General features: G+C 43.3%; 1 protein-coding gene across 7 annotated transcripts in view; it reads left to right on the top strand.

The window, feature by feature from the left end:
- The window catches only part of SMARCD3 (SWI/SNF related, matrix associated, actin dependent regulator of chromatin, subfamily d, member 3), a 98977-nt gene extending 87763 nt beyond the window's left edge, over nucleotides 1–11214 (top strand). For all 7 annotated transcript variants that reach the window (XM_065627663.1, XM_065627664.1, XM_065627666.1 and 4 more), the window contains 5 exons: nucleotides 1434–1531; nucleotides 3237–3372; nucleotides 6901–7023; nucleotides 10551–10652; nucleotides 10751–11214. In XM_065627663.1, the coding sequence (XP_065483735.1) occupies nucleotides 1434–1531; nucleotides 3237–3372; nucleotides 6901–7023; nucleotides 10551–10652; nucleotides 10751–10804 (513 nt within the window). In that variant the 3' untranslated portion in view covers nucleotides 10805–11214. The remainder of the gene's footprint in view (nucleotides 1–1433; nucleotides 1532–3236; nucleotides 3373–6900; nucleotides 7024–10550; nucleotides 10653–10750) is intronic.
- Nucleotides 11215–13110: the final 1896 nt, after the last annotated feature.

Here is a 13110-nt window from a genome sequence, read left to right as displayed (position 1 = left end):
GAGTTGCAGACTCAGTAGATTTGGTTACTTCCCTGTTCTTTAGAAACTGACTGAATTCCTGGATGCAGGTAAGTCCAGCAAATTAGGCAGATTTTAGAGTTGATGGAGAAGGATCCTTTTCTCTTTAGAAAATCTGTTTACATCAGCTGGGACATTTGAAATCCACTGTGTTACTACCAAAGGCAAGGAAAAAGGTCCAAAGGTATTTCAAAAGCCAGGGCTGGCTTCTAGGTACTTCTGCTACCAAATTCCCTCACCCCAGAAAATTACGGATTTCAGATGATACTCTATCAGAGGAAGCACAGCATCCTGGTTGAACAGTCTGACTTCACATGCCCATTCCACAGCCTGACAGCCCATTCTGTTCAACCCTGCCTGCATCCTTTGTCTCTAGCGCTGCAAAGCATGTGTCTGTTGATGTTACAGATACAATGCTACAAGCAGTATCTCTTTTCTGTCAAGTGGAAGTAGTTTCCCTAAGAGGCTCAACATTTTTACTAATTGCCTCCACATAATGGCATATTTTTAGGCAAATATATAGATAGTTCAGAGTTTTTTAAAGTCAGTTTAAATGGAATATCTTTAGAGAAAAGTTCCTCTGTTCAGAGCATTAAAAATCCCAGTAGGGCAAAAAGGCTATAATAATTCTGAAAACTCCAGGAGTAAGGAATGTTTCTAGATTGATGGCAACGCACCGCAATTACTCACAGAAAGTTTCCAAAAACTACAGATTTTAATCCTTTTCAAAAGATTTTTTTCTTTCTGAATTCAATACATATTTAGCTTCTGAACCATAGTAAAGAGAAGGTAACCATGAGATGTTGGTTGGAAAGGAGTGGATCCTTTCAAGAGGCTGTTTACATTCTGGTTAAAAATAATTAAAACCATATTGACTTCTTTTTCCTTTATTTAAAAAAAAGAAAAAAAATAAGGAAAAAAAATGCAAATGGTTTAAAAATCCAAAAGTGTCTTTTTGTACTTTTCTTCAGCACAAAATAATGCAGGAAACATGCCTTGGGGGAAAAAAAAAAGGCGAACTGTTTTTATATTTCCTCTGGTAAAAGAAAATAATAATAGTAATAATAATAATAAAAAGTTTTCTTTATGATATGCTGCTGCAAACTGTTCGTGAGGGAGAAAGTGTTCAGTTGATCCTGATATCCAGTTAAAGTGGCCTGTGCCCTTCAGCAGCTAAACCAGAAGTGGGAAGCCTGAAATTGTCATTGTCTGATGCGTCTGTCAGCTGGCCCAGATTTTAAGTACAGCAGCAATTTGCAGGGACAGAAGTGACCAAAAATTTAATCTGTGCAAAGAACCAGCATTATATTAATAGCTTTCAAAATCACTTTTGTTTTGAACTGTTGATTTCTTACTTCCTCATTTAATTGCAAGTTAGGTTTTGGGCAAGGATAACAGGATTTATTGTATTTCAGATCTTTGACTGTCCACGGCTAAAGTTTTCTGAAATTCCCCAGAGACTCACTAACCTGCTGCTGCCACCAGACCCTATCGTGATAAACCATATCATCAGGTAAGCGGGCCAGTCGGCTCAGCGCTGCTGTATGCAAAACACCTACTATACAAAATACAGAAACAGCGATAGTAGCAGGGACCAGAATCCAGTTTTTATAACTTCCAGGTGAGTACCTTGGACTTTGTTGTGTGGTCATTCCCTGTGTTATTCTGGTCTATATAATTCTGAATTAATTTCAATAGAAAGGCACCAATTGTCTAGGAGAATGGAAAACTTCTTATCATTTTTATCCCTATGAGAATACCATTGAGAAAGTTGGTCAGGTTTCTTTCCTAAGGGGAGATGAACAAGAGTTTGAATCCACTTTGAGGGAAAAAAAGGAATTGAAATCCTTTCTACTGTACATTATTCTGTGATTTTATGAACCTAAAAATTAGTTACTTTCAATTCAGTGCGAGACTTCCAGATTTATTTTGGCTTAGCTTGAGACTGTAAAGACTCTATTAAACACTATGGCCAGCAGGCCCAGGGCAGTGACCGTCCCGTGCTGGGCACTGGGGAGGCCAAACTGCGAACCCCGGGGGCAGTTCTGGGCCCCTCACGCCAAGGAAGCCCCTGAGGTGCTGGAGCGAGGTGAGAGAACGGAGCTGGTGAGGGGCTGGAGCACAAGGGTGATGGGAGCGGCTGAGGGAGCTGGGGGTTCAGCTGGAGAACAGGAGCTGAGGGGAGACAGGGACACAAAGAAACGGCCTCAAGTTGCGCCAGGGGAGGTTGAGGTTGGATCTGGGGAACAATTTCTTCCCCAAAGGGCTGTGGGGCATTGGAACAGGCTGCCCAGGGCAGCGGTGGAGTCACCATCCCTGGAGGGGTTCAAAACCTGTGTAGACATGGTGCTTATGGACACGGTTTAGTGGTGGACTTGGCAGTGTTATGTTTACAGTTGGACTCAATGATCTTAAGGGTCTTTTCCAACCTAAATGATTCTACAATGTGTTACCTATTACTGAAATCTCCTTGAATACCAGAGGGTGGTAAATAGTTAATGTGATGCCAAAAACGTACCAGGACTAATCCTGGATATTGGAAGCCAGTCAGTACTAACTGTAGTAGAGAATGGAGTTAATAGACATGTGATATGTTGGGGAAGAGTCAATATAGCTTCTCTAACAGGAAGGCTTGACTGCCTATGTTCTTTGAAGAATTAAGCAGGCAACTTTGCAAACCAAGTGGTGGTGCCCAAGTTCACTGCTACCTCTTAAGAAGTAGCTGGGAATCATTACAATGCTGCATAGCTGCAAAAACCAATTAACAGTGCTAGGGATTATTAAAGAAGGAACTGATAACCAAATAAAATGTCATTACGTGCTCACATCTGGAATGATAGTGTATAGTTGTACTTGCCAAAAAAGATGCAGTCAAGCAAAAACCACACCAGAATGGTGTTTACTGCTGGGCATTGCTTTGGAGACCAGAGTTATAACAGGTCTCAGGAAGATGTTGGACAATTTAATGAACACTATGTCTGTTAGTAGCTATTGAAGTTGACGGTCTGGACAAAACCACCAGCTCAAAATTCTCTGAATGCTGACCAGTGGAAGATGAGAGGATATACTAGGATATACAAATATATAAAGGTACCCCGTACTTAAACTCTTTCCACAGCATCTGCAACACGCTTTATTGAAGTGTATTCTGGGCTGGATGGAAATTTATTGTGATTCATTTTGGCAGTTCTCATGATCTTTTGTTATACTCCCTGTAGCGTTGACCCCAACGATCAGAAGAAGACGGCTTGTTATGACATAGATGTAGAAGTTGAAGACCCACTAAAGGGACAGATGAGTAGTTTTCTTCTCTCAACAGCTAACCAACAGGAGATTACAGCATTGGACAACAAGGTACCAGCCCAGGAGTAAAGTATCACATGGCATATATACTCATTGTGTGCCTGCATGTGGGTTTGGTGTCACACATCAAGGACAGTGAAGTTGTGAGACAGGGACTGCTCAGTCAGATGTGCTTTCAGGGGTGAATTGGCCACTGCAATGGGAATACAGAGGGGTGAGTGGTGTTCCTGCCTAGGATTTGATCTAGGGCCTCACGCGGTTGTTGAGGTGATAGAAGCAGAGTTTCACAGGTAGTATAATGCATCCCCTGGCATTCCAGAATCATCTGAACTGCTCAACTCTAACTTTTTATTGAGAGGTCATGGTTTCTTGCTAAATTACTGTAAGGCAAAGCTAATAGAATCTCATATCCAGATGTGTTTTGTGCATGCACGGTATTGTGTTAAGAGGATTAATTTAGCAGCAGTTAAGCTCCCTTGCATTCCAGCGTGTCCTCAGCGTGTGCTCTGTGACCCTGGAAGTGGCTGAGCTGAACCCCTGAGTGATGCCCAGTTACATCAGATAACCTCAAGTCAGCACTATGAGTCTGGTTCTGCTCAACAGCCGCTCCAGCATGACGTTGGATTCACACAATTGGATTCACTGATAGTGCGAGGCAGTTGTGACCACTGAATTTACACGCTTGCCCAGATTCATGAATGATATAATGTATAAGTCTGAGTGCATTCAATGAGAAATTCTCAGGACTAGATCCACAAATAATGAGGTTTATTAAAGCAACAGGTACAAGTTCTTTTAGATGGTACAACAGGTACATCTTCTTCAGATGCTGTTGATCAATACACCATCTGTAAAAACACACTTTACTTGCAAAATACACTTTAGTTATAAAAAACACGTTAGCTGCAAGAAATAAGTACTGGTACTCAATATGTATAAATTCTAACATGACTATATAGCACTATTAATGTGATTACAAAACAAGCTTGAAGTCTGAGTGTCCTGGGGAAAACTTGGTATAACTGGGTGCGCAAATCTTACCCAAGAGCGTCCCTTTGGGTGAAAATAGGCTCAGCCTATCTGATCCTAGGATCAGCCTGTCGACTGGTCCCAGAAGTCCTGTTATGCTGTTCCCTTGACTTCTCAGTGGCGGTGTCTTCCCTCACCTTCCTCTACTGCTATGGTATTTTATACTATTTTCTATGTTTAGGTGGAGCTTGAGTGACTCTAGTCATACATACCTTTGTTATTGATTGGTGTAAAAACTCTCGCTTCAATTTTTAAGGTAAAAACTTCACTGCACTTGCTCAAAAGGGTGCGGGAGTTGGGTATTTTTTGAGATGGAGGTGTGTTTGGTGGTGTGATGAGATTATAATGAGCAAATTTCATCTGCCGGACAAATTTCTGGCTCAGTAACTACCATTTTGGATGGAATTGAACATTTATCCTTTTTAATTGACAGCAGCTAAACCTTCTCTTTTAAAACCGGCAGCAGCTCTACCAGCTGGTTCCTCTACCTGCCTTGTTGCACAGGCTCTGGCCGCGGTCCCTTCTCGCCGCTCTGTTCCCCGTACCTGTTACTGGTGACGCACGGGGCATCCCCATGCGCTGCCATCCAAGCATGCAGGCCAGGTGGGGGACTGGAACCACAGAGCAGATTTCTTCCCCACCACACAGCTGCCTTATATGCTGCAGGTGTGGATATAACTTTATTCTCAATAAGTGTATCCTTGATAACTAGTTTCAATAATTAGCCCCCTCAGTAATGATTCCACACATGATTGCAGAACAGCTCTCTGCAGTAGATGTGAATATGGAAAATGCATGGCAGAAAAATCAGTTAGAGCAGTTTGACAGACTTGTTCGCAGTGTTATTGAGAGAGGATCGTGCGCTCTTCAAACAGTAGTTTGTGTCTTACAGCAGTGGCGAGCTCTGCGGGCTGTTTGAGGGGCTCGTGTCGTGGGGATAGTTGGCCAGGTTTGGCACAGTTGTAAGTGGCTGATTTGTCTTGGTGAGGGATGAGCAGAAGTGGCCTCTCCGAGCAAGGGAAGAAGAAAAGGTGTGACATCGTGGGCCAGCGAGGATTCCTGTGACATACAATCAGGCCCAGTTTCTGTTTGTTTACCTCTAATACAAACTAATATGTTAAACTCTGTTTTTCATGCGATTTTAAAGGGGTTTGGACACTGGCAATCCTATGGATTCTGGTAATTCTTGCAGCATCTTTTGTTTTATGGCTCTTGAGAAAGGTCCTTTTGAGCAAGGCGGCTGCTCAGCTGGTTGGTTCCCAGCCTACAAAGGCTTGCTTGCAGCTTGCACAGGACTGTGGTTTCCAGTCCAGCTCACCTTTTCCCAGGTCTGTATCACCTTTTTTGAGCATTTGCTACAGCAGAGGGCTGTGATTAGTGAAGTTGCTGAAGTCACTTCTGGGTAAACAGGCATTGACTGCCGCATTGTTATAATCTGTGCCGTTTATTACTGTGCTGCCACAGAGTCCTCTAGTGGAAACTCAGTGCGTGCCAGCAGATCTCTCTCCAGCTTGGCTACATCATTTTTCCCAAATAAGGAATAATTTTAAGTTGCCAGCAGCTCTCTTCTGTTAACATACCATATAGTTGTGCCTGCTCTGGTGGCCTTGATGGCATGGCCAGCTCAGGGGAGGATTATTGTCTCCCATGTGCCTGGCCACATCTGCTGTTTTGGCAAAATAGATGTATACATGGTATTAAATAAGATAGGTTTACAATCTCAAACTGGAATTTTTGAGGAACAGGGTAGCAAAAGTTTGCTTTACTAAATGTGTACATGCAAATGATTCATTAACTGTCTTCCCACTGATCATACTTGATTTTGGTACCCAGGATGATTGTAGGACCTTGACTTCTCTTTGGACTCTTCATTCTCCCTGCTGGTTAAACCTCATTTCTTTCTTAATATTTCTGAAGATAATGACTCACTTTCTATAAACCTTCCATACTCCTGATTTCTCATTGTTCACACTCTTCTTTTTGCAGCCATTGTGACTTTAACAGTCTTTCTTAAAAGAAAAAGTCTGCAAGTCATAGCTGTTATGTGAATTCATTTAACATGGACTTGATCAGGCAATCACTAGAAATTTTAAGGATTACAGCAGAATATTGAAGATATGATGACCATTAACCAGGGGAATAACTGCATTGGGCACTGTTTAAAGACAGATTTATATAGCACCTTTCATGAAAAATCCCAGACTTGGCAGAAAGACTGATTATACACAGGAAATAACTACATTGTACAGTGACATGGTAGCTCTTCAGTATTGTATACAGTGTGCCATCCAGCAGGTCAACACAGCAAGTGAAGAAGAATCCTGTACGTACTTGTATTGCAGAAGTACAAGTGAAACTTGAATGTAATTGCAGGATTGTGGTTAACTCCCTCTCTGAAGGGAAAAAGCCTTGGGATCCTGCACAGGTCTGCGGTGCAGAGTTGTCACCTTTGTATGTTACACAAAGTACAAAGGTGCTAATGGGTTTGACCTCAGGGTCACTGGAGCACAGGAAGAATGAAGTAACATCTGCTTTGGTTTTTTTTGTCAGATTCATGAGACAATTGAATCCATAAATCAATTAAAAATACAACGTGATTTCATGCTGAGTTTCTCCAAAGACCCCAAAGGATACATCCAAGACCTTCTCCGGTCCCAAAGTAGGGATCTTAAGGTGAGCTAAGGTTTGAAGAAGAATTAATAGTGTGTCCTAGTTTTGACTAGGGTAGAGTTAATTTTCTTCCTGGTATGGTGCTGTGTTTTGGATTTAGTATGAGAGGACTGTTGACAACAAATTGATGTTTTAATTGTTGTTAAGCAGCCAAGGACTTTTCAGCTCCTCAGGCTGTGCCAGGTGCACAAGAAGCTGGGAGGGGGCACAGCCAGGACAGCTGACCCAAACGGGCCAAAGGGGTATTCCATACCATATGATGTCATACTCAGTATATATTTTGGGGGAAGAAGAAGGAGTGGACGACTTTTGGAGTTATGGCATTTGTCTGGCCACGTCACTGTTATGCGTGATGGAGTCCTGCTCTCCTGGGATGGCTGAACACCTGCCTGCCCATTGGATGTGGTGAATGAATTCCTTGGTTTGTTTTGCTTGTGTGCGTGGCTTTTGCTTTACTTACTAAACTGTCTTTATCTCAACCAGTGAGTTTCTCGCTTTTCTGATTCTCTCCTCCATCCTACTGGGAGGAGGTTGAGTGAGTAGCTCTGTGATGCTTAGTTGCTGGTTGGGTCTAAACCACGATATGGTAGAACCAGAATGTAAGAATTTTATTTAAGTCTATATAGAGTGTATAGCTAAAACATCCAGGATGGAAAATTGGTGGAAAACAGACAATGAGTATGCAGGACAGACAGTTTAGGCTGTGTTCCTCCTCCAGTGAAACAGTGGTGCTTAATGGGGCTGGTTGGACAGTCAGATCACAATGCAGGGCTGTGCACTAAAATAAAGCTAAATAAAACTCACCAGGAGCATTGTATGGTACAATAACACAATTTGGGTGTTTTGATATACGTATCTAGTTTGTAGCCAATAGTCCTCCAAAAATTTACTGTTAAGATTAGGATTATTAGTTTTTATATTGTATTCAAAAGGGGACAGGCATCTGAAAGAATGTTTAAGTAAATCAGCCTTTAGCTTGGAGAGCTTCTCTACCTACATACATAGAACAGTTGTTCAGTTTCTCCCTGACTGACAACCAGTCCCATAAGGGTCTTTTCCACAATGTTCTGCCCTGCTGGCATCAGAATTGTGATCGCACAGTACTACTCTGCAAAAAATGCTAATATTTTATGTTTACCCTTGATTCTGTGATGCTGGAGACTTAGTCATTTTTTTAAAATAGAATTACAGAATACTAGAATGGTTTGGATTGGAAGGGGCCTTCAAAGATCATCTAGTCCAACTCTCCTGCCATGAGCAGAGACATCTTTCTCTAGACCAGGTTGCTCAGAGCCCCGTCCAGCGTGGCCTTGAAATGCTTCCATGGATGGGGCATCCACAGCTTCTCTGGACAACCTGTTCCAGGGCCTCACCACCCTCATCATTAAAAAAAAAAAAAAAAAGTCTTCCTTATATCTAATCTGAATCTACCCTTCTTTAGTTTAAACCATGACCCCTTGTCCTATCACAACACGCCCTGCTCAAAAGTCTGTTGCTGTCTTTCTTATGGGCCCCTTTTAAGTCCAGAAAGGCCACACTAAGGTCTCTCCGGAGCTTTTCTTCTCCAGCCGAGCACCCCAACTCTCTCGGCCTGTCCTCCCAGCAGAGCTGTTCCAGCCTCGGGTCATTTCTGGGGCTCCTCTGGCCCCTCTCCCGCAGGTCCATGTGTGTCCTGTGCTGGGGACCCAGAGCTGGACCAGGGGGGTCCCACCAGAGCAGGGCAGAGGGGCAGAATCCCCCCAAACCTGCTGCCCACAGGGCTGGCGATGCCACCCAGGATACAGTTGCTTTCTGGGCTGCCAGCACACATGGCGGCTCATATCTAATCTTTGTCCACCAATATCCCCCAGTCCTTCTCTGCAGGACTGCTCTCAATCATTCGTCCTGTCTGTATTGACACTTGGGATTGCCCAGACCCAGGTGGTGACATCAGTTGCTCTTCCCTTATCCACCAATGCAGTCATTCCATCTTAGAAGGCCACTAGGTTAGTCATGCATGATTTGCCCTTGGTGAAGCCATGTTGGCTGTCTCAAACCACCTCACTGCCTTCCATATGTTCCGACGTCTCTTCCAGGAGGAACTGTTTCGTAATCCTACTGGGCACAGAGATGAGGCTGACGGGTCGGTAGTTCCCGGAGTCCTCCTTTTTACCCTTTTTAAAAATAAGTGTGATGTTTCCCTTTTTCCAGTCACTGGGTACTTCACCTGACTGCCAGGACTTTTCGAATATGTTGGAGAGTGACTACACCAACCAGTTCCCTCAGGACCCGGGCATGTGTTTTGTCAGGTCCCATGGACCTGTGTGTGTTCAGGTTCCTCAGATGGTCTCAAACCTGATCTCCTACAAAGGGAGGGACTTCTTTGCCCCTTGAGGTTCAGGGACTTGAGAGGTGTGGGAAGAGAGAGTACCATTGAAAACTGAGGCAAACAAAAATTGTTGATTCACTTAGCCTTCTCCACATTGGTTGTCACCAGTTCTTCTGTCTTATTTATGGAAGGGAGATGGTGCACTTTCTTTAATCTTCCTTTTTTGGCCAACGTACCTGTAACAGCTCATCTTATTCTTTGCCTCCGTTGCAAAGTTCGGCTCCAGCTGTGCCTTAGCTTTCCTGAGCCCATCCCGACACATCTGAGTAGTGTCCCTATGTTCTTCCCAAGACATGTGTCCCTGGTTCCGCTGCCTGTGCATTTCCTTCTTACACTTCAGTTTGACCAGGAGGCCCTTACTGAGCCATGCCGGTCTCTTGCCTTCCTTCCCCAGCTTCTTACACATGGGAATTCAGAGCTCTTTCACTACAAGAAAAATGTCCTTAAAGAGCTGCCAGCTCTGTTCAGCTCTTTTCATCTTTAAGGGCAGTTTTCCAGGTGGTCCCATCCACTGATTCCTTAAACAACTCATTGGTTTTTCAAATCTTGCTTTCTTGGCAGTTGCGTAGAGACTGAAAAATCAGCTCAGGACTTTGTCCATTTGGGATTTACTAGAGTTTTCTGCTCCTTGCATTTCAATAGAGTTATTTTTACTTAACGCTTTCCCCATCAGAACTTCCCTTGAAATCAAGGTAAGATATGCTTTGAGATAAGGGCAACGCTGGTATAGAGTTGTCCTTCAATTTGGTGTGAATACCTTAACAATTTCAAGCTGTTACCTTGTGTATGAATAACAACTGAGATTCTTTGGATACATAGGCTAATAAGATATACAGTGCTGGGGAACTTTTCCTGGGCACTGGAACTAAACTGCCCATGCTGTTAAATTGTCAGAGATCATGGCACTCAGCCTGGGCAGCTCCTGGTGTCTGGGATTATTCCTTGGCACAGCTGAGGAGCGGGGTTAGGAGCTGTTCACAGTTCGTAAGCAACCACCTTGTGTCAGTAGTGAGCACACATACCATTCATTGCCCTTTGCCTTGGGCTTAGAGAACAGTCCTGAACATTTTTAATGTAGATAAATTTTGACTCTAGGTAAATCTGAATGTTTTTCTGTGTGGTAGAGGAGCTACAGTGAAAAATGTTTTTATTTTTGTCACAGGTGATGACTGATGTAGTTGGAAACCCAGAGGAAGAACGCAGAGCTGAATTTTATCATGAGCCATGGTCTCAAGAGGCCGTGAGCAGATATTTTTACTGCAAGGTATGAAGGAATTATCCACACTGCTGGCTTATAAATGAATCTTCCTGCCACTGAACAATTGAATCTGCTGAACTGCACCATTTGTCTTTTTCTTTCAGATCCAGCAGCGCCGGCAGGAACTGGAACAATCTCTGGGAGTGCGCAACACATAAGTACTGCTCACAAGATCCCATTGGCATCACAACCACCAAACCAGTGGACTTTTCAGTGTTCCTTAGCTCACTGTTACACATGGACCTGCTTCCTGACTGGATGAGAATGTACCATCAACACACCAGTCAGACCACCAGCTTTAGAGTGACCCTTGAAAATCTTGCCCATGATGGGTGTCTCAAACCATTTCAGGCCAGGGAAAACACCACACAAGTGTCAGTGTTAAAGAAGATTGAAGGTTCATTCATCAATGCACATCATTAAGTTTTAGTGCAAAGTTCAGACACCACACAGCAAATCCTAATGGGCTATGCACAGAATCATGGGTGGCATTGATGGGGGCAGTTGAAATGAGTGTTGTAGGAGACAACAGATTTAGAGAAATAAATGCAGTTCACATCCGATGTTACCTAAGAGTCTCAAATAGTAACTTCTCTGCAAATAGGCAAGATAGTTTTTCTTACAACTGTGGAATGCTTTATATTCCTGAATAGAGTTTTTATTCCAGCTGGAACAGTGCAAGAAGCCATCTCACTATGTGAAATAACAACCTAGAGGATTTCCATTCCTGGAACGAAGAGCCCCTCTGGAAGAAAGAAGTAAAGTCAGGACATCTCTTCTGCAAACGTTAATGTTCCCTCTTTCCATTGCCCCTGAACTGAAAGGCAGACTGAGTCATGTATCGCTAGATGGGTATGATCGATGTGCTGTACTGAGAGGAAGAGAATTGTCCCCGGGTAAGAGCTTTTGGGCATCCTTAATATCAGTGGTGTTAGCAAAGCTGAGGGCAAAGAGACAAATGGGGCATTCTGAGAAAATGAAAAGAACTTAAGGGTGCTTTGCTGATACCTGCCTTGAACGTGGCACTAACAATAAGCATATATGTAAAATATGAGATTTCTTAAATGTTTCTCTGTGTGCCAGTAGGGTTCAGCACTGAAAAGAACTTCCCTAATTGTTAACCTTTTTGGATAAGAATCCAAGAAGCCTAATTTTGTTATAGTGTGGCAGTTTCCTCTTTTCTTCAAGATGTTAACAGAGTCCCTGGATTGGTCTCACATTTTGATCAGAGGTGAATTGCCTCTTACTATGAATTGTTTAGTTCCCCCATACACGGTACATACTGGTTATATAGGATGCTGTTGAGTTACAAAGCACTATCAGCCTTAAATAGCACAGAGAACGTATCCCTTGGAAATCATCTTCTTTGTAAATGTCCAACAAATTCAGACTATGGGAATTTATACCATATTTACTTGAAAACAGGGACATCTTCATTAAATCTACCCTCCCCCTCATTTTTGTAGTGCATAGACTAGTTTGTAATTAATGGACCATCATGATTTGTAGTCCAAAAAGCAGCTACCAAACTGTAACTCTTTGTCCAGATGATGAGGTACTTAAAATCCACTCGTCGGTTACTCCTTTTCATCTGCTTTCTTTCACTTTCTTGGAAAGAGAATCAAATTCATATGTGGTACGGAAGGGAGGCAGTTCTTCTGAACAGTGCATTTTGCTGTGGTATTGTCCTTTTATCTTCTGCTATCTTTGCCAGTTTCTTAGCTGAACTTAAAAGTTTCTCCTGTCCAGTCTCAGAAGAGATAGTCTTCTCTTCCACCCCTTTATTTAATACCTCTGCTCTCACATTAATGGTGCCACAGACTGACTCTGTCCGGTATGTTCAGAGATGTCTTGGAACATGTCTCTTTTGATTGCAGTCATACGGCGGCAGTGCCATCATGCAAAACCACTGGTGTGAGGACAAAGCTGTGCCTCTCTGCCCGAGACCTTTCACCGGGAATGGCCTCATTTGGAACTCTTTTTACAGTAAAATGTGAAATCGTGCAGTCTTAGACTGAGTATAGCGAGGGGCTGCAAGGCTGCCAGACAGTGAATGACTTGAAATCTTATTTAGTTTAGGACTCCACTAACTGGGCTACATGCAAGCATTTTGAGGGGAACCAGCAGAGGGTCATTGCTACTGTGCTTCCATATTTATTATGCTGCTGTGTCAGTTGTGTGCATGCTGTCCGGTGTGTAAAGCTCTTTTCTGTATGTGCTAAACAGAGCAGCTACATTCAGGGGATGAGTTCAGTCTCCAGGAATAAGAAATGCAGAGAAAGAAACGCGAGGATGTGGGAAGGGCGTGGGGCTGGGACGGACACCTGCAGTGCGTCTGCCAGGAGCTCGGCTGGTGAGAACCTGCCCGTTGAAGTGGCCGAGATTTGTACAGAGAAACGTCGGTCACGTGCCTCATCGTGGACTTCAGCCTGCGCGTAGAGTGTCTCTGTGGAAATAATTGGGT

The sequence above is a fragment of the Caloenas nicobarica genome, chromosome 2 (genome assembly GCF_036013445.1).
Source record: "Caloenas nicobarica isolate bCalNic1 chromosome 2, bCalNic1.hap1, whole genome shotgun sequence".
Lineage (NCBI taxonomy): Eukaryota > Metazoa > Chordata > Aves > Columbiformes > Columbidae > Caloenas > Caloenas nicobarica.
This window is presented reverse-complemented; position numbering and strand designations above follow the sequence as displayed.